Below are 26,119 nucleotides of genomic sequence, written 5' to 3'. Positions count from 1 at the left end.
ATCACTTTGGGTTAAAATAGGTGCACATAACACCGGTGTCCTGCTTTAGTTTTTCAGAAAGTTTGATGAAAAAAAGTCTCGGTACAAAAATATAGCCCAGCAGCGGAGCCCGGAAGTAGGGCTGGACCTCGGCTCTTTATAAACATGGCCGTTAAGTCCTTAACAGCATCAGGTACTGCGTTTGGCTGAATTAGTTAGACATTCAGGAAGTCACGGGGGTTAACTAACACAGTAACAGGTGGAAAGAAAATGTAGACACTCAACGGGCGCCTGTTACTTATTTTAGATGTTTTATCTCTGCGTGAGGACGACATTTAAAAACTTCATGTAGTACTTTATGCTAGCTAGCTCACCAAGCTAACGCCGACGTCTCAGTGTTAACTTCTGTCAACTTTTTCAACCAGCTAGCTTACTCTGCTACTTGACCGCTCATCGACATGGAGGAGTGCCGTCGCTTGACCAGGTTGTCTCGATGAATATTTTACACACGGACGTGTCGGAGTTTCTCAGCTAAGGGCTGTCCTGAACTTTATTGAAGGCTCCTTTTGGGTTGTTTTTTTCCATTGGCAACAGCCAAGCGCCCGTTTAGGAACATCGCTGAGAGGGCGGACATAAACAATGTTTTCTGTCAAACCCATGAAACCAACCTTCAAGTGTTATCTTCCTCCTGTGCAGGTATGTATTTGCTTGTGACTGATAACAGCAAAGTAAACTTTTCACCTCGGATGGTCGCATACAGTGTCAAATAATGAATTAATTTAGATTGAAGTTGCCGTGACTGTGGTGTGGCGGAAAGAAAATTAAAATTTGACGTGTGGTCTAGATTAGAAGAACATATGTCCCATAATGAGGTCAGTCTGTGTGCTGTGGGTAGCAACCATCAAACACTAAAAAGAAGCTTTAATATTTAAGAGTTTGTGCAGAAACTTTTTAACCAGCTTGCCTCTGCTTGGCGTCTTCAAAGTTAATGTCATGTGAAATCTCACTTGCTAGAAACAGCAAGACTTTTCTCCAAACTCCTCTTTAATTTGGAGAATTGAAACCTGTGTGTTGGATCTGATACTGTTTTGAAAAAGGTACACAATTCTAATTTGGCACCCAGTGTAGGTATGGGCTCATACTTGCCTTGTACTGCCTACAGCTGTATGCACTTCTCCAAAACAGCAAGTCACAGTTTGCTTACAGCGGCTGGTGCAACAATCTACACGTAATCAGTGTTTTTGCAGGCAAGGTCAAGACTAGTGTTGGGTAGTGTTTGGTATTCAGATAACATTTTTGCTATTGCCATTTTGTTTTTAAGAAATAATGCATCAGTGACTGTATTTTAGTTCATCATCGTATTGTCACAGGCATGCTCTGATCCTGGTTACCACTTCAAAATTGTAATCTGTGTCCAAAAATCATTGTGATTACCTCAATTTGTATCCAAATGAATACTTGCAAGCTATGATTAAATACACAGGAAACACTGTAGTGATTGCACATTTATCATGCACCTAATCAGGATCCAGTTGTAATGAATGCCTTTTACACTTTCTGAGGAGGGGTGTATATTATGTTGGGAAGTTGCAGTGCTTTGCTTATTTAACAAAATATGCTCAGACCATTTCAAGTTCATGTTTCATGTCTTTGTTTCTGGGTATTTTTTGTTTTGACTGTGTACTCCTGCACACTGGATTTTAAATAAGGCAATAACTTTAAGGTCAATGTGCTAACTTTACGTTTTAACTTATGGATATTTACAGCTAGAGCTGATAAACTGTATTTAAACATGACTTCAAGTGTGGAAAAAAAAAAAAGCCATGATTCCTTCGCTTCCACCCCAAACACTTCTCGCTCAGCACTTTAACCTCATAGTCATTCATTCACTGGAAATCACTGTGCTGGAGTAGGGCCAGCGATGAAAAACTCATGACTGTGTCATACAGCGACAGCCCTTAAGTGTTTGCACTTATAGGCTGTCACAGTATATGCAAGTATGAGCAGTATCTGGGGATACAGTATTAATAGCAATAGTTGACAGCTGTGTATCTTTAGTTCCTTCTCGTTCTGTAAACAGCTTGCACCAGGCTTAGCGTTGCTTACCATTAATTCAACAAAACAAATCATAACAGCTGTCAGGATGTTTAATGTGGCCCTATGGTGACAAAGAATATGGCGTGATGGGAACCTGGATTCCCAATCACAAGTCTATTCTTTATTTTTAAATCAGTTTTACACTTAGAAGCAACTTGTATTTCATGCTTTGTTTTCAACACAAGGACACATTTGATTGGTAAATTCTAACTCTTCTCCACCTTGTTATGACACATTATTGCCATTTATTTATTAGCCACCTGATAAGCTAGTGTTTAACTAACTTTTATGTTGCTTATACTTTTTCTCTAGACTGATGTGAAGAAAACTATTGAACCACCTATTAAAAAGTTGGAGCCTAAGTTACTTCAAGGTAAGTTTACTTTCTGTCTTATCCTTAGAATAGTTTGCATCACAAAAAGGTTTAGTTATTGCTTTGTACATAATCATAATCATTCTTGTTCAGCGTTTGACAGCATCACTTTTAGGGATACAACTCAGACACTCCCTACTAAAAGTATTAGGAGATTTGACAATAAAATAAGAGAAGAGTGCAAATATATAAAGTGCAAAGTGCAATTGTCTCTCAAGCATCAATATATTTGTTGATCAGCAGCACCATAATTTGAACTGTTAAAAGTGCAGGCACTATATAATGCTTTTGTTCAGTTGTTTTACTTTTGCTTTTTTCTCATGATGCAAGTGCATCCTCTCACAAGGATTTAGAAACATCACCGTGCCAATGATATTTGCACAAGCAGCAGTTTAGTGCCCTTTGCAGCACAGTTCCTCTCTGTGCCTGTGGTGTCTCAACCTTTCAGTTGTAAAAAGTCACCTTTTTACATGAGACAACTGCTGTAAAACACTATCATGAAAGTGGATTTTAAATATGGAGTCATTAATTATGTCAAGCTGTGTCAATCAACTCATACTTTCCCTTTGTGGCACTTACATTGAAAGTGTTGCTAGTTAACTATCTGGAGCAGCAAGAAAGCCTTCATTTCAATGATTTATTCTGGTGCAGGTCTAGGCAGTTGTTTTGGGAGCCTCATGGGAGTGGCTCGACACACCCTTTTGAATTGTGACGTTGTGTGTTCTTTGACATACTGTAAATGTACAGTTAGGTCCTCTATAAAAGTAAGATAGCTCTTAGATAAGTTGTTTGTCAGTTATACATCTTTTAAGGTTTCCTTAGGGCCACTGGAAAAACATCATATGCAAACCTGCTATACTTAGTGCTGTGTATTTTAAAGTGAGGTCAACATGAACATTTTAATGGAGTTTCTACTAAATGGCTGGTAAAACAAACTTTCCATCCATTCCCAGGCAGCATTTACCACTTAAAGGTTGTCAGTCGTTTCGCATCCTGATTTTGTAGCCCAACAGACGAACAAGTTTCATGACCAGCCGACTTGTTTTGAACTGACTGTGCATCTGCTCCATGCTGCTGTCAGGCAGCCCTTTGATGTTACTCTGTCTGTAGGACTCCACCCTGCTGCCCCAGCCTTCATCTTTTAAAAAATCCCTGGGGCAACTTTTACAGCAACATTAATTGTTTTCGGTCATGTTAAGAGATAAGGGTCATGTTACTCGTAAAATACACACAAGCATGCAGTGTCAGTCTAAAGCTCAATCTATGTAGCATATAGCCTAGCAGAACTGATAGGGGGTTACTGCCCCACTTCTCATCACAGAAACTTTATACAGGGAATTTTGGCTTATTTATTTATTTAGATTTTTTTTTTTGCCTAACAGAAACTGAGTAAAGTAGCACCGGCTTTTTAAAATGAATTTGCATTTGGTTTTTGCAACACAGCCTTTCACATCCGTACTACTATTAGAGAAAAGCATTAGAGATGAGATATGTATGAGTGACCTCAGCTTCCTGCTTGGTTGCATAGCTGTTGATTTCTAGAGAAAATAATGTTATATGTTATACAGTGTCTGCTGTGCTTTTTGATAGTCAAAAAATGTATCACTGAAGTTGTCACAGGCTTGAAATCCTTTGCTTTGAGTAGCTGAAGTTTGAGCTGGTTTTGATATTAATATAAGCATGTATTAGTAGTAAAAGTTTGAGTTAATTTCTTCTAGTATTTATTTCTGTACTTGTCAGGTTGTCATTATTCCTTTTCAACAGTATCTGTAACAGATTGACTCTAAAATAACGTCAGAAATTCAAAGCCAAACCAATTAATTAATCTTCATCTTAATCTTCACTTTATGTATGAACTACTAGACTGCAGGTTTAACACATCTTATTTTTGTCTCTTGTTTGTTTGTCCCCAGGGGAGATTGTAGTTAATGAGGTGAACTTTGTGAGGAAATGCATCAGCGCTGAAAGCAGCCAGGATGACCTATGGGGAAAGTTGATATGCACCAACTTTAAGGTCTCCTTCATCCCTCAAGATGCTCCTTCTAAACAGGTATTTGAGTAGTCTGACTTTAAAGAAGTCAAACTGTGCTGTTATAATGTTTAGTTATTCTTAGAAGAGGTAGATAAAAGATATAGTGTAAGGCTATCTGTTTGACGTTCTGTCTTCATGATACCATAGTTGTTAAAACCACATTTTTAACTTCCTCATACAGTGCTTAAAAGTGTCTAAGTTTTATTGGGCTTGAAATAAACGATGATCTGCCATGGCTGCAGTTTTAGTTTTATATTTGTAATGCAGGATGATCACTGCTTCACCCAGCTGAAACTTTGCTAAGGTGCCGGAAGCATCAGATCACTGCACACTTAGGTCAATGTGGTGTTTCACTTTATAGTGAACGAAAGCCCCCCTTCAAAATAAGAAACATTTCACAGATCTACAGTAAGTGTGCTGAAATCTCTTGTATCTGCTTTGTTTTGGTGCCATCAGCACACTGCCGAGAAGCTTAAATGCTTGTATTTCCACAACCATGTTTGTATGTGCAGTGCAGCTGGCTAGGAGGAAGGAAAACTTGTGTACTTTCCTGCACTACATTGTCAGAGATATCGCACAAGAAGTGAGAGAACAGACGTCATTTCCAGCTATGTGGCAGATTGTTGCCATAATAACAAAATGGAACTTGATCATGACTCAGTCTGAGGCCATCCACTGGATGTACTCAGGGGTATATAAGAGGATAATATTTCAGTGTTATGGGTAATGTCTACAAGATGTCACGCATACATTTTTTGTTGTTTTTCCCTTACCACAGAGGTCCCAGTTGTCCCACCTCCTGCTTGGAGAACATGACATTCCCCTCACCTGTCTGGAGCAAGTAGTGACAGGTACGTCTGGTGTAACATGACATCTGTGGCAAACCTTAACTTTTTTTTTTTTTTTTAATAAATTCCGCAGATTTTCTTTTCATGGGTGGCAGAATTTCACCTACTGACTTCCTCATGTGGAATTCTTGTTAGCAGAGCCAAAATGTTTATCACATACTTTATAATTTTGTCTTATCAGTAGCCAGAATATCGCAAACTATTAAATCCCTAATGGTATTAAATAAATAAAAGCAAGCTAATGTTAAAGTGCATTTAGCAGAAGTCTAATCTCTCACTCAATCAGCTGTTTCAGAACAAACACTTAGCATCCTAACCTAGTCATTTTACAAGAGTGATCTCCAATCACAATTAAAGTTTGATGGGCGCCTCATTAATCTTTGACAGACTGGTTGACTCATCCCGTTTGTTGCTTTTTCCTGGTCAGCAATCTGATAACAAGTGAGGTCACAGCTAAGGCAGTGTTTAGTGGCAGTGCAGCCTGGCTGGGATTAGCCTTGTGTATGTATCTCATTGCTGTCGATTGCTGACACTGCAAGGGCAAATGCCCGGAGCAAGGTTTGTTGTGCTACAGTGATGAAGCATGGGGCTTTGTTTTATCCAGCTTGTTTTTGACCTGTCTGATCTGGGCTACTGAAGACAACACTATCATTATGGGATTTGCACAAGCACAGGAGCATGAGGAATGAGATAAGGCCCTAGCACTGGGTAATATAAAACAATCAAATATCAGTGTGTTTTGTATAATTTGGGCAAGACTGCTAGTGCTTGAACACAGTATGTAATCCTCATCTGAAATGATTTTTAGCCTTATACTGATTCTAAATTGGTGAAACTAATCTTGGGTGTCCATCTTGAAACCGTGGTGTTTGTAAAGATCCTCTGTGCTGCTGGGGGGAAGATGTGTGAGAAGCTTCCATGTTTTAGAATATGAAGCTTCTTTGCAGCAACATCCATTTTTGGAGCATTGTCAGCTGCCATGACTACATGAGTCTTGACAGACATTGTTGTATAACTGCAATTTGGCTGTTTCGCCAAGGCATACAAACGCAAGGCAGTAATTCTAGTTTTGTTATTAAATGCTAAGTTCTTGTTTCTGTGATCTATCTGATATTAACTTCCACAACTATCAAACACAGTGTGAAATTCTGAAAATTACACAAAGTCCAGAGGGGATGCTTTCAAATTCAGTCTTACATCACAAAGCATTGGCTTCTGACTTTGAGGAAGTTCCAATAATATTTTGTGTTTGTTCCTCCCAGTAAATGATACGAAGGGGAAGAAGAAAGTATTGGGGTCAAACCAGAAGCTGAAATTCAACCCGACAGAGCTCATCCTCTATTGCAAAGACTTGCGCATCATAAGGTTCTGCTTTGATGAGGCTGGACCTGAGAGCGCCAAAAAGGTAAGTGATGCTGAGTTTTGTTCTACATCAGATCCAGTCGTTTGATGGTGGCCTTTTAAGAAACGCTTTTAAAAATATCAGATCAAAGTTTGTCATATTCACATCAACTTAAGGTCCAGGTGGGTCATGAGCTGACTAAATGGATGTAGTAAAATGAATATATGAAATGACAAAAAAATATCCTGACTGCAATTTAAAGCCCCTTCTTTTTCTCATTTGTGACTGTGGTACCCTCAGTGGTTGCATTAAAAAATGCATGATGCTGCCTCACTTGTCCAATGTATGTGACCCAGGGACACCTACCCGTCCTCATTCCCAGGTCATCAAATACTGAAGATTTGCCACGCCTTTTTTCATGTGATACCGACGCCAAAGGCACCCCTCAGCATCTTTATGAGATGCGCTGGGCTTTCAGCTAACTCCAGTGTAAACCCAATCATGGCAATATTTATTTATTTATTTAAAAGGAACCACCTACAGTTAAAAACATAAACGATACCATATGATGCACTGCACCGAATTATAGCTGAGCATCTGCAGTCCCTTGGCAGGTCAGAACAAAGACATCGCCCTTTAACATAAAAAAAAAAGTTAGATACAAAATTTGATGCTTAGAGCAACTGATGAAGAAAGTCTGTGAAGGGTAGAAGGGAGTGGTGGTGGGTGTGTCAAACAAACACAGGACTTTTACCGAGGAGACCACAGTTCATGTCCCGTGTGAAAACAAAAGTCAACATTCTTTTAACGTAATGTTACATGCAGGCATCACATCATTATGTCATTCACGTAACTTAGTATTGTTATGTTACATCTAAAAGCAACCCTGTAACAAATGTACTTATTTTAGCCCAAAAAATAATCTTTCCTAAAACTGACCAAGGGGTTTTGGTGCCTAGACCTAACTGTAACTGATTCAGTACGATAATCATGTGTTACAGCATTCTTTAACGTAATGCTGTGGTATGATAATCTAACCACTGTCAGCTGTGTGACTGAGTATGTGACTGTGATTTGCTCAACCTAATGGTGTAGCATGATCATCTAATCATCATCAGCTGTGCGATAAACAGATCAGTGTACCTGTGTCTCAGTATGAAGAAGTTGATCTTGAAGAAGGCCCAATGGCCGAGGCGTCCTCAAAATAATGAAATGTATACGGAGCCACTTGTTTTCTACAGTCAAGTCTATTGCCAGCGATCAGCACCTCATTATAATTAACCGTGTGTGTTACTTTTATATTTTAAACAACATGTTTCACCCAAAGGACAGCTGTGCGTCAAACATAGACGCTAAAGGGTGCCTGTGCGTAGCAATGAGACACAGAAGGGGTGTGGGTATTTGCTGACCTTGGAATGAGAATGGGTTTGGGACACTGAGGTGAATGGGCTGAATGTAAACAATCGGCTAATTTTTGTGCGAAGAAAACTGCTGTTACAACAGCTTGAAAGAATCACATAAGATTCTGCACACCGTGGCTTTCATTCTTAATGCCATACCTCCAAATGACTAATTGCAAAGTATTCATTCATTCCTCTTTTCTCAGTTTCCCCTGCCCGTTTCACTGCTAGCTGTTGCTGACCAAACTTTTCCTTTCCTGACTGTGTGAGGTCACTACATACACACGCTCAGTTTCGGTGCTATGACCACTTCCTCAGTGACAAGGACATTTATATCATACAAACTTTGATGTGCCACTCTCTCACCCTCCATCTGAATAGAAACGACTAGCCTCTCAAAAGGCATTTTTATCGTGGCCATTAGCCAAACAATGAATAAGAGACATTGAGAACAATGCTCATTCAAGGCGAAGGAAACTGAGAATGATCTTGATTGTAGAAACAACTGGCAGCGTGACTCTGACTCATCTCCTGCGCAGAGAGATTAGATGGACAGATGTTTCATTCTTCAGATTAGAGCTCAGTTGAGGGACCTGTAAATCAGTGATATTTGTATTGTAGCCATAGATTTAAAAGATGATGTATTTTCAGCTAACAAATCAGATTTCTCAATATCGGTGTATATTTATATAATGTCTTGATTGTTTGGGGTTGACTAGAGGTGTTTCCAGAAGATAGTTGTACAGGGAAATTAAAGGAAATCACATGTAGAGGCTTTCACTGTAATCCTAGAATAATTAAATAAGCAGATAAAGTGGGGCCACCAACTGTAATGTTATCTTAAAGGCCAGAAAAACAAGCACTTCCTTGGTACATTACTCAGCTGTGTAGCAGTGAGTTGTTGTGGTAATGAGCAGCTATTCAGGTTTGGCTGAATTTACCAAGACTTTCAAATCCTCTCTAGGGGAAAAAAAACAAACCAGGAAGTTGACACCTTGGACAGAACCAGTCATTGCTAGATGGTGACTTTAGATATGCTAAACTTTCATGAGGCAACTTAAAATATTTTTGCCTCGCTGTTTTATGGTGCAAGAATGCTACGGTTACAGTCTGGTTAGGTTTAGGCACAAAAAGCACTATGTTAGGGTTAGGGAAAGATAATAGTTTGGGTTTAAATGGTCACTGGTAACATGGAATATTAATTCCCACGGGAGTTTACATGAATCTGGGGTTAGCATCCAGACACGACTGACAGAACCTGCCAGGCTCTGGGAACATGTGATTGCTTGATAGGTGTACTTAACCAACTCAAAATGCAGCCAAGAGTAACAAAACAAACATTCAGCACTGTCACGCTCTGTAAGCACAGATGTTGCATTAAATACACTGTGGTATCTGGAGTTGTAGAAGTCCTGGAAATAAATATGTATTTGGGAATTATATGCACAAAGGTCTTTAGGAGCTCTTGGCTCCCTGCTGTCTCACTACAGGAGTCAGGCAGCTGTATATCTCTTTACAGTGTGCCAGTGAAATGTACATGAATGTGAATGTGCATGTCTGATCTTTCAAGTCATCTGGGAGCAATTTTTGTGTAGGTTTTGGAGCTCCACAGCACATACCTGCAGCACATTTGGCCAACAACATTAGTCCAGTATGGCACTGTACTGTACAGGTTTATAACCAGTGATACAAGTCTCCATTTAATTTATTTAAAATGCAGTATTCACCTTATTTAATGTACCCTGCTGCATAGAAACAGAATATGGTAGGATGATATGTAAAGAGCAGAAATAGAAATGAGTCTGCCTTCCCTCACTCCTTGTGAGTTTATTTATGGACACCATGTACGTAATTACAGTGTGAACCTAAAACGGGGCTCAGTTCTTTTTTCTTTTTTTCTCTTTGTGACATATGGAATTAACCCAACCTATAATAGCTTATTTTGCCATAGGAAATTACAGAGTTGGGAGCAGCCTTGTCTACACACACACTTTTTCTGTGTCCTCTCATGTTATTCACAGCTTTACTACTGAATGGACTGCTTTGTGTGACTCCAGTGGAGCCACAGGGAGATTCAGTGCTGTAAACCCAGAGCACTGGAGGCTGTCAGTTAAACATTTGCTTTCCCAGGTTTCACTTGTTCTTGTGTTTGTACGGTCAAAGAATATGTGTGAACCTGGGTTTGGAGGCTGAATGGTTGGGATGAAACCTAATCTGCCTTGATTTTATTTAATTAATTCCTCCATTGAGCTGTCCTTCTGTTATATTATACTGTATGTCCCATTAAAGCACTTTTCTTTTTGTTTAAGGTTTGCCTTGCTATTGCCCACTATTCCCACCCAGCTGATCTTCAACTGCTGTTTGGCTTTGAGTATCAAGGGCGGCGATACCATGAATCTAAAGGTACGCATACAGCACGGCATATTTCTTCTATTGCTTTGTAAAGACACAGCATGGTGTTTGAAACTCTTTTCTTCCCTGTTAATCCATGTTTAAAGGTAAACTATGCAGGGATTGTCGGTTGCTGTTTGTAAACAGTATAGCCAGCAAAAGTGAAAGCCAACCTCAGGTTTAGTCTTGTTCCTCTTGCATTTTTTCTTTGCTGTGTCCACAGTTTCCATAACTTCCTCTTGGATGTGTGCTGCTTATGGTCAGTTCTGTTTTATACAGGTTTGAAAGTATTTTAGAAGTTTATTAATAAATTATGTGGTATCAGATCAGTGCTTAGACTAGCATACTTGCTGGTACTCAATCTAACATGTTAGGCAGTGTCAGAGGCATTTCTGATTCTGGTATCGGTATTGAAACAACTCTACTTTGTGTCACCTCCTGCTTTACCTGTGCAAACATCCTGAACACAGCAAAATAGCATAATACAGGCAGAGACTCTGCAGATAAATACACCTCCATACACTACTAGTGCGTCATAAGTGATGACTGAGAGGGATTATTACTTATTTCTTTGCATGATGCGCCAGAAATAATCTCAAAGTGTGTCTGTATTTCCAGCGGAGCGAGTCAATGGTTCCGCCCTTCGAGGAGGATTGCGGCCCCCCATATTTGACCGTCCATCGGACTGGGATCGGGAGATCAAGAGAACAGGGGCATCGGAGTGGAGGGTGTGCTCCATCAATGAGAGTTATGCCATCTCGCAAAGGTATTCAGCTCACGTTGTCTGTTGTTGGCAATTTATGATGGGCGTCATAGGCAGAGCATGTTTGTAGCTCCTTCAGTTGGTCTTAGTTGTTACAGACACTCTAAATTTCACCCTTTACTCATACCTGGTATGTTTTGGCAAGACAGTGTATTTACACTGGTAGCCTTTTTTCCTCGCTTCACGAGGAAACATTTCTGTGAATGTCTCAGTGTAACATGCGAGTCTGTTTTGGACAATACGTGCTATTCATCTGAGTTCAGTGGTGACATCATGGTTGGTTTCAAAGTAAGGATTGTACAGTGTTTTATGTGGAATTTGAGAGAAGACTGAAAATTGCATAATAGTAGCTTGCACCACACTGTACACCTCACATGGGGCTAAAACAATACTTACTGTACGCTCTGACTCAGTTTTCCCTCAATCACAAAAAACTCCCTGCTAAAGATGCTCACCAGCTTAGATATTAAAACGAATCTTGTGCTAAGACGTAATTTACAGTACATCAACCAAGGCTTTTTGTACCATTAGTACAGTATTATGGTATGTCAGCATGAAGCAACAAACTTTATTCATATGAGAAAGAGAAGCGTTGGTAAGAGATACAGTGTTCAATAAATGTAAATATTCTGCTTTAAGATGTCAGTTTCTGACATCTAGAAGTTGTGGGTTTTCTTAGATTCTTCTGTTGTTGATTTTGTCTTGTGTTTGATTCCTGTGTAACACCAGTCTTTCCCCAACTCTTCTTTTTAGTCTTCCAGAGTATATTGTGGTCCCAGTTTCTCTGGCAGATCAGGATCTAAAGCAGTACTCCATATACTTCACTGATCAGCGCATCCCCGTGAGTATCCTGATATCTCCATTAACTGTCTGCTGGGTGTCAGACCTTGCTCAGGAATACCTCATGCCTTTCAGTTATGTATTATTAGGCCTATAATGTTATTTTAGTGGCACATTCAAGGATCACCAATGGACTAAATAATTTTCTGTCAATTCCAAGAACCATCCAGTTTAATTGATCACAGCATCGTTTTTATTTGCCCACTGATTTATCTTCATTGCTCCTTGTAGATCTGGTGCTGGAATCACCCAAATGGAAGTGCTCTTGTCCGCATGGCCAGCATAAATGATCCAGTGCAGCAGAAGAAGATCGAGCAGAGGTACACCAAACTCCTCTGCTTCACTCAGATTGAAAACATGTAGTAAATATATTGTTTCTGCTTATTCTTTTACACTGGAACTCAGTAGCAGCCAACTGATGTTCAACAGCAGCAGTGAAATGAGAAGTGTTGAGATTATGGTCTAAACATTTCTTTTTCTCACTTTTTTTGGTAATGCAACTGATTTTCCCAGTGTTCTGTTTATAAAAAGCCGATGTATTGCTGAGATGATGCTACAGCTGTGTTAAGACCTCTCTAACCCATCAATGTCATCAATGTCTTTCTTATGTCGTGGTAGGGTCTTCACTGCCATCACAAAAAGCCACCCACAGCGCAGTGAAGTAGTCCGGTCAGATCTCGACAAGTATCTCCCTAACATCCAGGACATCCAGACTGCGTTTGTTAAAGTCAGGCAGATCTGCGTCATAGGTGAGCCTCATTGCCTCTTTCAACAGTTACAGTAGAGAACCACTGTTAGTGTTCACTGAGTGTGAAATATATCCCGATACATGTTTCTTTCAAGTGGACATTAAAGGATTTCTCGACATGCTTGTGTATGGTTTTATAGGTATACAAGTGTCTGACTGTTCTGATTTTGTGCAGATCCTTTTGAGGAGTCTGAGGAGAGGTGGCTCACGTCTATTGAAAACTCTCGGTGGCTGGAGTACGTCAGGTATGTAAACACCCTGACACTGAATGACAGCTCTTCATAATCTTTATAAACATCGTAGTCTATAAAGAGCCAAAATGAAAATGTCTTACTAGCGTTCACAACGTTTGTGTTCCCCTCACAGTTTCATCTAGAACATAACATACTTGGATAAAGATTTTGCATTGCTTTTAGCAGGGATATTGCATTTACACATTATATATAAGTTACTGTGTAATTTGTGGAATACTTTTGTGTTTGAAGTACATTTTTTGCACTTATTTCTATACTGTTGTTGTGTGAATATACACTCATGAAACGAGTTACAGCGTGTTACAGCATGCATTACTCAGCCTTGAAATCAATGGGATGGTGATGGCACTGTCGTCTGGGCCATTAGTCACAAGCACAGCGACTTGAAAATTATATTTATATTTTTTATTTTTATTCATATCTTGCCAAGATACTGACATTTTTCTGCAGTACGCAGTATAAAGTTGTGAGTGCTAAGCTGGTTACTTAAAATTAAATCATTTATGTTCTGTTTGACTGAAGGGCTTTCCTGAAACACTCAGCTGAGATTGTGTACCACCTGGATGGGAAGAATGTTTCAGTCGTTCTCCAAGGTAAAACTCTCACTTTTTACGTTGTCGTCATCAGTCATCAGTCCATGTTATTATGAGGTCAAGCTGAACAGTTTCAAGCCAGGAAGCTGCAGAGCAACAGCATTGAACTGCATGGTGCATAGTGAACTTTTAAGTGTGTTAATCCATCAAACATGTTGTACACCTGCTAGAGTACAAATTAGAATCATTACCATATTATCGCAGTGCCATTGGAAGTGCTTTCCGTGCAAACACCTTGTTCATGCTTTTGGTTTCCCTCTTTTTTCCCTACCTGTACAGAGGAGGAAGACAGAGACCTGACCTGCGTAGTGTCCTCCTTGGTGCAGCTCATGTTGGATCCTCATTATCGCAGCCTCATTGGCTTTCAGAGTTTGGTGCAGAAGGAGTGGGTGATGGCTGGCCATCGCTTCTTGGACAGATGCAACCACTTAAAGAAGAATGACAAAGAGGAGGTATTTGTCTGACAGTAAATAACCCCCTCACAGATCTAAAAGAAATGCCAAAGCACTTATGCTTCTTGTTTGTTTTTCTCTGTTCTCTCAATCAAGTCTCCACTGTTCATGCTGTTCCTGGACTGCGTGTGGCAGATGATGAACCAGTACCCGGCAGCGTTCGAGTTCACAGAGGCCTATCTGACTGTACTGAGTGATAGCATGTGGATCCCACTCTTCAGTACTTTCCTCTTCAACTCTCCCAAACAGCGTGCTCAGCACTTGATGGTGAGAGATGCACACGTGCGATTGTAAGATTGTATGATTTAAGTTAAATATGAAAAATAAGATCTATCAGAATGTGTCCATATGTCTGTAAAAACCCATATGTCTGTGGTCCAAGAAGAATAAAGCATGTGTTATAATTGCAGATGATAGCATGTGACAAAGCAACATGTTTTTGTGGTATCATCTCATGTCAGAGACTATAATTTCCTTCTGTGTGTGTCAGATTATTGACAGGAAAGACTGCAACGTATAATGCACTCAGATAAGAAAACATTTAGCTTGTGGTTGGAAAAGTAACCACTGGATTTGACAAAAGCAAATTATGGCAGTCGTGTTTTCTCGGTTTATTTGCATGGAGAGTCATCCTAAGTCTTACTGTACACAATGACAAAAAAAAAAACCTTCTAGAGTATAAATAACCTTGTGTTTACTCTCCAGGACTTTGCCAAGAATAAAGCCATCCCTCAAGGAGAGGACCAGGTTGTGTATTTCCCTCCTGTTTGGGACTGGTCGCAGCAGTACTCCACCAAAGACCAAACCTTGTTTAACAACCCCATGTACGTAGGCAAAGGAGCGGCCTGCGTTCAGAATGGAGAAGTGAAAACCTTCAGACGCACAAAGGTACACAACACTCTGAGCTTTACAAGTTTATAGGAGCAGTTGCAGCAGCACATTGTTTTATGTGTATGCTCTCTTCTTTTACTACCTTGGATACATAACAAACACATAATTCAGGATAGACTTTTAATCTTAGGTAGATGGTTTTCAGCCATGTTGGATGAAAGCCGTAGAGTCTGCAGTCCTTCCTGTTCACATGTAGCCAGTTTTTAGTGTGCAAGGACTTCTTAAACATCCACACCCAAACACATCAGTTGACCAGAGGGCTGTATCAGGAAGCGAGATTAGTAGGTTACTAAGGTATTTTGAGTTTAAAGCCAGAGTTTCCTGTCCTACGAAGGTGGCTCTCTCTTAACCTAGCTAGATTGCTATGGTAACCTATGCTTCACAGCTAACCTGGTCAGGACCAGTTTAAGCTCTGAGTCAAGGCCTGAAATCGACAAAAAGCACTTTTCACAGCTCCTTTTAGTAAATTACTGTGAATATATGATACAGGTTGTCAGCTGAGGGAATGTGTTATAAATGCACTTCATCCAACTTCTTGACCCGTAACGTTACATAAATACCACTGAACGAAGCAGTGCAATTACAGAAGTGCTTACTGTGTGTATAGTGTTGCCCCTTTTTTTTTTTTTTTTTTTTTTTTCTTTCCCCCACACAGGAACTTACAGTATATCAGTGTTGCAGAAAATAGGTGGAGGAATATGGTTTTGCTGTATTCACAGGGTTGTTCTTCCTCTTACTGAACTACTGAATGTGTGTGTAGTGTTTTCTGGTTCATTTGTTCATTTTCTATAAAATATAAAATGCAGTACAATTCCATCAAATCATAACGTTACCACTTAAGGTTATGTTTATATGCTAATTTCTGATTTGCTGAAGTCTGTTTTACACAGCTGGTATATTACAGCTAACAGATCAGTCTGTTGGTATTTGTCACAGATAATATTCAATGAGTAAAATAAAATTCACTTTGGTTCGTCCAAAACTAAAGTGACTTTTACGTATCCTTCATTATGGGACAGTGTCAGACCGAAATGTACGAAGTTCTGAAGTATAACGTGAATTCGCACAGTTAGTAGTTTTCTGCCAGCATTCCTCTCTTGCCCTCACTGAGACAACAGCGCGGCTTTTTACTGTAATACTTCTTTAAAATTTTCTTCAAAGGCAGAAGTAGGCAGCACACGATCACTCATTCTAACGTGTAAAATGACACCCTGAATGCATCGTTTGACTTGTTGTATGTGAACGTGCAGAAAGTCTGAAGTAGCCTGGGTTAACAGAGACAGTTGATAACCACCTTCGTGGTACCTGTTATCTCTGAGTGAGGCTTCAGGGTTTGTCGAGCCAGCTCAGACAGAGAGATCCTGGCTCTGTTGAAGTGGCCTCGTGGTAAAGCCCTCAGGTTTGTTTAGTGAATTTGTGCCTTCATGTTATTTTTAGTTATCCCAGAGTGTAAATACAGTGCAGCTGTCTCTGTGCCTGTGATTTCTAATTAATTTAAGGTGCTCACCACACCACAGCCTTCTTATTCTCAAGGTCAGACTAGGATCAGTAATGATGTGTGCATAATTTCAAATTAGGTGGCCTCAACTCTCTGCTCTCTTACAATTACCTCAAGTTGGTAGGTGTTAGTTTTTTTTATTTTGCTGAAATGCACACAATTTCTGATGGAGTAAATGTTTGACATGAATCCATCCAGTCAGCAGTTTTGATTATTGCTGCTGAGATTTTCATGGGCAGCTTTTTTGTGTGTCATCAGCAACTTTAAAAGATGCACAGAAGGTGAATTATTACACAGGAAAAAATAATCTTTTTTTTCCTTAAGGTGTAGGTTTCAGGATCATGAGGATGTTATAATGCAGGTGGCAATGCACTAATTGGACCAGGAATAAGTGAGCTTGGTTTAGATAGGATTAAATTGTCCTCACTAAACATGATGAATCGTGTTCTTCCTCCAGCAGAAAACCTACAGTTCCACACTGCGAGGAACGCCTGCTTCTTTGCGCAATGGACTGAAGGGTGGAGAGGATTCGTTGCCCCGACGGGGCTCTCTGGTGTCGGAGCTGAAGCCTTACTTGTCACCAGTAAAAGACGAGAGCCCGTCCGAGCGCTTCTTCAGGGACTGGTTCTCTCGGCCTGTTGATCAGCAGGGCCTCCTGATTCCCCTGCTCACGCCCTCACACATGGCTCTCTGGAAGCTCTACTTTCTACGCTGGGTTCCTGAGGCCTGCATTCCCAGAGGAGGCCCCATCACCGCCTACCACAAGCTCTCCCAACTGGTAGATGAAATTGAGATACTACAGCGCCAGCTCAGGCAATATAAGGGACCCACTCCAGGCAGCACGCCACTCCCCAGCCCAAGTGGGCCCCTCTCAGACCAAAGGAGGATGTATTTTAAGGCCAGTTCCCCATATGACCCCCCTACACCTCCAGACTTCCTTACCTCCTCCTTCCCTTTCACCCCAATGGGAAACCTGTGTCGCCGCAGCATCCATGGGACCCCCATTAGCAAATTTCTGAATGGGGCAAGGATCTGGCTCTCGACAGAGACTCTTGCTAATGATACTGTCTGAAGATGTGGGGCGCTCAGGCTCACTTTTCTGAGCTCAACACAGGTTTGTGTAACAATTGATCATCTTATTTTCTATTACCTCTTTCTTAAATACCAAGAAGGAAAATGAGAAATAGAAAAATTTAACTTTTGACTTCTGATTTAATAATTTATAAGCTAGAATTTGCACCGTTGTTGCTGCATCGAAAGCTGAGGTAGTTTCTAAACTGAGGTGTTCCCTATAGGACTGAACCATTATTGTCCATTACAGCTGAGGAATTCAGATAAACCAAAGCACATCCTCCTTATTGGCCAGTGAGTTGTTACTGTGAGGTCTCCTTTGACTGTGAAAGATCATCATACTTAATGCATTTTTATTATAGATGTATTTTTTGTCTACTTCATACTGTATGACCCACACAAAGAGTGCTTTTATATATTTTAATGTTGAGTTGAGAGCTTCCTCTCCAATATTCAATACACATTTTAAAGCTATAATTGGAATTTAAGTATGTGTGTAGCTGTGCTGTCAGTTAAGTTGTCCTTTTATTGAGTTCTCGTTGGTCGGTAAGTCTTCCCCACTGTAATGGAATAGAAAAATGTAATCCAGGTAGGAATGCTTGAAATAAGAAAATGCCCGTTTTTACTGCAGCAGCAATGATGCATTTCACTGAACACTGATTTCCAAGTACTCAATTTGTTTATACCTTCCAGGAAAGTAATTGACAATAGAATATTTTACCTAGTTTTATTTCAGAAAGAGGAACAGAAAATAACACTGCTAACTAGTATTTTACTACGTGGTAAAATCAAAGAGGATCTGGCCTGGTTGAATGTAATGGGGCTTTTTTTTCTCCTTTTGCACAAATTAATGCTTTCCGCTCCAAGTGCCCATATTTTAATGGCTGTGTTGGGGTGTCACTGTAAGCAGCAAATAGTGTGATTTCAGGGTCTTTGTAGATTTACTCTATTTTTGAAGCAGATAAAAGGGCCTTTATTTTTAGTATCATGAAGCAGGTGATACTGATGGGGCAAAGTGGAGCTGTGAGGACTTCAACCTGTGGTAGATATTCCCTCTTCTCTTTCTGAAGGGGTTTTATTAAACTTTTATAGAAGCCTTCTGGTAAGGCACCGAGGAGATGCTATACATATTAACCATAGCTGAATGGGTAAATATTTGAAAGCAAAGGGACAGACAAGGGCTTTGACTCAAACCAGTCTCTAGTTTAGTGCGCAGTGAATTTCAGGCACTTAAGTTACTGATCCAGTGAACTGGACAGTGACGGGTGGATGACGAGTGACATGGTTTCAAAGCAGCATATGGGAAAAAGCCAGCAATAAATCATCTAAATACCAAGTGTCATAAATATATCATGTGTGCAATTTTGACATTTCAGAATAAAATAACAATGAGGTCGGATGTCAACTATAACCACAGGCTATTTAAAGAAAAAGGCCTGGTGTTTGCACAAAGGGAAAGGTTAAACATACTGTATGAAGCTATAATATCACTTAGTTTTGTAGTAACATTTTTCCAGATAATGCTTCTCTGTGGAGAGAAATAATATAACAGAAAATAAGCAGTGATGGTGACGGTGAGGTTAGTGCATTAAGACGTTAACAAGTATTTATGGTGCAATCAGAATTTCCTGGCGAACCTCCAGTGCGCTGCAAAGACTTTGTCATTTGGACACCTTTTAAAAGTGTCTGTCTGGGAAGTTTACTACCTGCTGAATGAGAGAGTGGTTTGAGATACATCAGGGGAAATGGATCCAGTGCCATTTAAAACTGGTGAGAAACAAGCACTGTGTGATATCCTAATGTCTTAAAATAACAATACAGCATTTAAATATCTTTGTAATTTTAAATTTAAGACCACTGGACGGACTCAGCACCTGTCCTTATACAGAGGAACATTGATACTTAGATGCTAGATTGACCCAGATTTCAATATTCGGATAAACTCGTGATTCTTTGGCAATAACTAGTTCAGGTGTTTTTTGATAATAGATGTGTATAGTGTGAGTGGACAACCTGCTCTCCCAAATGCTATTAATTGCACATTTTACTCAATATATAGGATAGTTTGTTTTAAGGTGGTTGTTGAATATAATTTTGGCAGATATTATAAATACTGTATATGCTTGAAATCTTCCAATTAATGTTTTTGATTAATGGTACTAAATACCTTTATCCTTGATTTAGTCTTTATATTTTCTGGAGAGATATTTATATGATGTGTTCTTCCACTAATTCACAGTGCTGCACTCTGCTGTAATTGCATGATGACCGTGCTGTCACTGTGGCACAGTCTGATATTGATGAGCAGCAGATGTATTTATTCAGTTATGCAAAATGTTATCTACGAGGGATGCGAGTGCTACTGTACATCCCCTGTGCCTTTTTTGGGAAGATTGACCATTTTTGTAACTATATTCTAAATCTGACTTAACTTTAGTTTTCTGAAACTGTTGATTTATCAATTCTGTAAATCTAGTTAAATTCAGTGGTACTGCACTGAAGCTGTCGAGGCTCAACTGTGTACCAGTAACAATCATTACATTATTTTTCAAATGAATTTGTGTTCTGGTTTTTCTTTCACTTCAAAGCTACATACGATGTCTTTCCAACACCACTTAATCTTTATCAGTGGCTGGGTGACGATCCAGGGTGTGCCCCTTTCTTCCATGCCAACCTCCCTTGAACACATTCTGTCGGGGCGGCCTCTAGCTCAGCAAGTAGAGTGTCAGCCCCATGTAGGCTGAGGCCTTTGCAGTGGCCCAGGTTTGATTCCAGCCTGCAGCCCTTTGCTGCGTGTCATCCCCATTCTCTCTCCCCCTTTCCTGTCACTCTCTAGCTGCCCTGTAATACAGGCAATAAAGAGCCTCGTCTTCACCCTGGAAAACAAGCAGGCTGCCTCCAAATCCCTACCATCAGCAGCATCCAACTCAGCTACCAATAACTTCATCTCTGAGGGGGCTTAGGTGACCAGGAGTCCACACCACTGGAGCGAGGCCAGCTGTGACTGGATGATGGTGGTTGACATTGGTTGACTACTTGATTTCCTCCGGTGATTGTTACCACCACCCTAGGCCCAAATTAGTGCACTGCTCACCTCCTCTTAAAAAAAGGCTTTATTAGACCTTTCATTGCCCCAGAAATAATAAGCAATCTCAGTCATTTTAACACCATTTTATGCCTCTAAAATAATAATAATAATAATGATATAATAGCACAATAACAATAATGCAAGTACACCCTTCAAACAGCAATGAACTTTTAATTTGATCAGAAATAGCAGCAAAACGTTTTTTGCTTTTTTTTTGTTTTTTTCAGTTCATTCAGCTTAGGTGAACATTTAGGCACTGTGTCAGACATGGTCAGGAAAACCCTGCTGTTATCCTGGCATGATGTTGACTTTGGTGCCATTTTTATGTAAACAAACACACGTAGACAAAAGAGCAATATTGTACAATGGACATGGATGGGACATGACCCTGATCCTTTTTGCTTTTGCTGACCTCATTAAGTCCATAACGTAATTATTGTGACGGTTCTAGTTCTTATCATCCAGCTCACTGTACCCTGGGAGGACTCTGTGGATGAGGCTCATGAGCAAAAACATCTATGCCGAGTTAGCTGCTGATGCATAACATCATGGCTGAAACACTGAAGTCCTCCGCGTGGAGGTGGGGTGCAGAAATTTTGTGGCAACATCTACAACCAGATAACTCAGAGACCTGGGAATCAGAGGCCAGAGCATGTGCTTAGCCATCAAAGCTGCGTTGGACATAGCAGAAAGAAGCAGCCGATGGCTTTGGATGAAGAGGTGAGGACGCCAGAATTCCCTGCTGAGTCCTCCAGAGGCTTGGTGGACTCATCAGTATAATTACCAAGGAAGGAGGGTGCCCGCGTGAAACTCCTCTGTGCCAACCTTCCATCATCAGTCCCTTCACTGTTGTGTTCACCATCAAGAAGAATCGTGTAAGCTCTTGCACAAAGGATGTTGACATCGTATCCTGTGTTTTTGTAATCTGCCAAGGGAAACACAGCTGTTTGTTCCCCAGTCCAGCTCACCTGCTGAATAACAGCAGACATAGTCACAAAGACGTCTGGTACTAAATGATGATTATACTTAACGATGTATGAATCCCTAAGAGTTTGTCCAAGCAATTTAGAGTTTTGACATTTTATAAGTATTTCCTCCAAAAAATAAGGACAGTAAGAAAGTTTTTTAACCATTACAATACATCCTGATGTGAACAGCTGATGGGGATCGGGAGAAAATGGCAATAAGAAGAAATGATCCCCAAAGGCTGAATAACATGCATCATGCATAGGTAAGGTTTGTGGTTGATCTCAATACCCAGCAAGCATTTTTGGTTTAAAAAACGTCTAATAGCCGTCTACATGAAGACCTGACGTCTAGGCTAAATCACGGCTGAATTTGGGCTGTCAGTGAAAATTTGGTAGATGTCTAACCATAGCCAAAGTGTAGACGTCATCAATTATACGGCTATGTAGAGACCATATCCAAAAAATGGAGATAAACATATTTTAATTACTGTTGACTCTCCATACGTGATTGAATATCATACCGCACACCATCTGCAATGGCGAAAATTACATTTAATCAATTTCAAAATTAAATCGGCTAGATTTGGGTTACATGTAGCCTAGCTAGACTAAATCGGAGCTAAATATAGCCAATACGTTTAAATCACGACTACTGCTTGCTGGGTAGTAGTTAAACTGGGAGGTTGCCTCACATTTTAAGGGTCTTTGTGATTAATGTGAAATATTTTACAGTTTTTAGACTGCCTGAAATGAGTGAATGAAACACTCTTGTGCTCTTTTTTTCACAGCTTTATACTATCATACATATGCATGTATAAATTCTATTGAATGTCTGCACCTTCCAAGCCAACTAATTTTAAAACCTTTAAGTTCTGAGGACTTGAACCATGGGTGGGACACTTCTCCACATCATGGCAGTCTGCCTTAGTAAGCTTGTTGCACTCACTCAGCACTCGCATTGCTGACTCAATGTAAGGTTAAAGTGTTGTGAAGATTTTCACATCTAGTGGAGTAGTTAAGATTTGAATACAGCATTATAGATAATATGCAACAGCCACAGGGCCAACTACACTTCCTTGCTGAGATAAAGATTATCTTCCGTAGTCAGACTAGCTCTGAGAAGCCATACGTGTATATTTCAGATTGAAATGGTGGTGTTAATAGTGCATCTGATTTTGAGATGCAGAGTTTTAAGGCTAATTTGGGGAATTTAAATGACCTCACTATAGGGGCACGAAGTTGTTTCGAGATGATGTTACAGACCTCAGTCTTAATTCAGTAACTGGTGTTCAGGAGTAGCTCTACTGCCTCATAAGTTACAGATCTTAATCAGAATCTACACAGACTATACATGAAAGTCTCACAGTAATACCAGGTTGTGCAGGTTTTTGTAAGATGTATTAAGTTATGAAATCTGACGAAAACCGGAAAACTGGAGCGATGTATAAAAGGAGATGGCAAATAACAGTTTGTCAGAATATACAAGTGCATAGTGAAGTTTATCTTTTAAACTCTGTGTGAACAATATTTAGTTAGTTTGGAAGTGTTTTAGGTTTTTAACTATGTGCAAGATGAACCATTTGAACCTCACTTGATGGTGAAGATTCTCAGTCATCCAGGTCCTGGTAATCTTGAACTGAACTGAAGAAGCCTCTTGGATGAGAGTCCAGTTGCCTTTAACATTTGCTCACTTGAATGAACATAATAATGCAGAATGAATCCTTAGAGAAACAGTGTATTTTAAGCTGCTTTAAGGCTAACGATAAGTTCAAATGAACTTGACACTACTTGAGTGTTTAACACAGGTGCAAAGGGAAAGTTTAATATTTAGTTAGTGTTGTATAAGAACATTATGTTTGTCATATGTCATTATTGTGGCGTATTAATGTAACCAGATCTAACTGAATAAAATGTTATGCAACATATAATTAATCCTTAATGTTAAACCTATTTTTTTCATTGACTGTTAAGATTTTGTTTTGTTGTTTCAGAGTCACTGATTGTTGATAAGATTAAAATGCTGAAAGGAGCAATGTCACTGACAAGATTGTTAACCCCTACATCCTCTGTTTAGAGTTCACATCACAGTATCTGCATACAGCACATCCTTTATATGATAGCAGTAAAACTATAGGTGTAACAATAAAGTTAAAGGTGTTTATGTTCCACTGTAGTGTCTAATTAAATGTGCCAGTGAGCCAGCCATATATAATATTCAGGCCCTGGCACAGGAACCTCTAAATGGGGTAATTACACCTGTGCTTTTGCTGCTATGACATGTAAAAACTATTACTGTTCCGTTCAGGCCCTCCAGAGACCTTGAAATGACCCTGGCCTGTTTTCAGGTGTCCAGGTGTTTTCAATTACTGTATCTTTTAGCCATGAGTTTTTTGTTTGGGTCAACGATAGATTTCCAGCCAGGCAAACATCCCTGTGCTCCCAATGTTTACTGCATGTCAATTGGTGTCTGGCAATTTGATTACTTGGAAATTTGCACCACTCAAATACACGCACAATCGTGTATTTGAGTGTATTTAAGACTTCAATTTAGCTTATGTTGTACTCACATGGTGCTTATGATTGATCATACTACTACAGACAGGAAGTGACTCACAAAACCTAAAGTCAGCATAGAAATACTGTATAGAAATCGGGATCCACATGGGCTCATAAACAGCATAATCCAGCCAAGGCTCTGTGTGACTGCAGTGATCTGTCATCATGTCTGTAGTCAGCTGTTTACTGCACCAAATTACTAAAGATTTCAATTAAATGGTCATAGACAAGCAGGATGCAAACATGAAATGCAAGGTGATAAAACACCCACAGTGGGTAAGAGTCTTAATAGAGCTTTTCCAAAAAATGTCCTGTTTTAGTTTTTAAGCAAATCTCTTCTCGCCCGCTCAGCATCCAGAGTAAGAGAAGCTAGAATTTGAAAAAAAAGCAGGATTCATTGCTGGACGGACGTCGTCACAGTGACGTCATTCCGTCCGCTTTCATCTTTTATGACATCAAATAAAATAAAATAAAATAAAATATATCCTTCTCTAATCTCTGAAGAACAGTCACAATCGGTCGCCCAGTAGCTCAGTGGGTCGAGCAGGCGTCCCATGTACAAAGGCAATGTCGTTCCTGCAGCAGCTGTGGCCCCCCCCACCCCCGTGCTTATCAAGACTTGATAAGCACTGCTGCTGCCATCTAGTGGATGAAAACACAAAGAAACTTGGAAGATATTAAACTGTTTATTATGACAAATTGATTTTAATCCAATGTAGGTTTTATTAATATTATTAACAATCAACCAACCAAACCTAGACATTGTTTTTGCTCTTATTCTTATGCCAGAGAACATTTATAGAGTTTATGATTTACTTGTGTGTGTTTTATACTGGATGTCCAAAGGCTATTGTGACGTTGCGCTAGACTTTTTCGTCGCCGGTCATTTTGACCGACAGGATCATAAAAATCTGGTCATAATCTATTTTTACCGGTCATTTTAATTTTTGTTTTTAAATGACAATAAAGATATTCAAAGACATTTAGTTTTCATTCGTTCGTTTTTAATACATCCAACAAGCAAGTTATAAAGTGTGCATTAATAAGGACATGAACGAAAAGATGAACAGACATCCACACACCCGTGCCATTAGGCTTCGCCCTGGACACACAGAGCGCGCAAAGCGCAGACCTCCGCCGACGAACCCATTCATTGTGTATGTGCTACCGCGGCGCAAGAGCGCACCGCTCTGCCGCCGATTTGAGCGGCGCGCGAGAGGGCGCATGCCAGCCTGCACTGGAATTCAAAATGTTTTAATTTCACCGCAACGCGCTGTGACGACACCTCGTCAGCTCCTGAACGAGCCTGTACTCACCCAAATCCGGTCTTGCGCGCCTTGCTCTCCGCTTGCTCTGCGCCCTACCCCGCGGTGGGCGCCGCGAAAACCGCGCTCTGTGAGGCGTCATTAAGGGCCCATTTATGCTCAACGTTAAATACGGATCCGGATACGGACGGAGCCTTCTGTCCGTGCTCCGCTTTCTTTTAGTCTGTATTTCTGCACGTTTCCATAAAGCCTAAGGCCCATTTAGGGCCCATTTATGCTCCCTTTACGTACGAAAATGTATACGTCCGTTTCAAACTATGTTACCGTCACTGCCCACATAGGCCTACTTCCATGCGCCCTTTATGTTGGCATGGATGTTAACCAATATATCCACCAGGAGGCAGCCCAGCGTCAAAAGTTTACGACAACAACAAACTCAAAAACAAACATGGCGACTGTGGAGGAGATATTGATAATGTACCTCTTGCATAAAAGACAAAAACAGAGGCAGCGTTGTAGGAGGCGGTGGTCGGTGAGGCCGTTAAATACATCGCGACTGGAGGACGGAGAATTATTTTCTCTAGTACTACCGATGAGAGAAACTGAATTGTTATTTCTTCTTCCTGTCTCACTAGAGCTACGTATCGAGTAGTGACAGCAACACTGCCCC

General features: G+C 40.2%; 1 protein-coding gene across 2 annotated transcripts; it reads left to right on the top strand.

The window, feature by feature from the left end:
- The first annotated feature begins 129 nt into the window (after positions 1-129).
- Positions 130-20,129, top strand: mtmr10 (myotubularin related protein 10). 2 transcript variants are annotated; one of them, XM_050045059.1, is made up of 16 exons: positions 130-675; positions 2,389-2,449; positions 4,363-4,499; positions 5,260-5,332; positions 6,592-6,734; positions 10,381-10,474; positions 11,081-11,228; positions 11,979-12,066; positions 12,297-12,385; positions 12,684-12,814; positions 12,989-13,058; positions 13,590-13,660; positions 13,940-14,112; positions 14,209-14,379; positions 14,818-15,000; positions 16,962-20,129. In XM_050045059.1, exons 1-16 carry the CDS (start codon positions 619-621, stop codon positions 17,571-17,573), a joined length of 2,301 nt encoding a protein of 766 aa, XP_049901016.1. In that variant the 5' UTR covers positions 130-618; the 3' UTR covers positions 17,574-20,129. The 2 variants fall into 2 exon arrangements, with proteins under 2 accessions (XP_049901016.1, XP_049901009.1); XM_050045052.1 differs by having other exon boundaries at positions 131-675; positions 16,959-20,129.
- Positions 20,130-26,119: the final 5,990 nt, after the last annotated feature.

The sequence above is a fragment of the Epinephelus moara genome, chromosome 1 (genome assembly GCF_006386435.1).
Source record: "Epinephelus moara isolate mb chromosome 1, YSFRI_EMoa_1.0, whole genome shotgun sequence".
Lineage (NCBI taxonomy): Eukaryota > Metazoa > Chordata > Actinopteri > Perciformes > Serranidae > Epinephelus > Epinephelus moara.
This window is presented reverse-complemented; position numbering and strand designations above follow the sequence as displayed.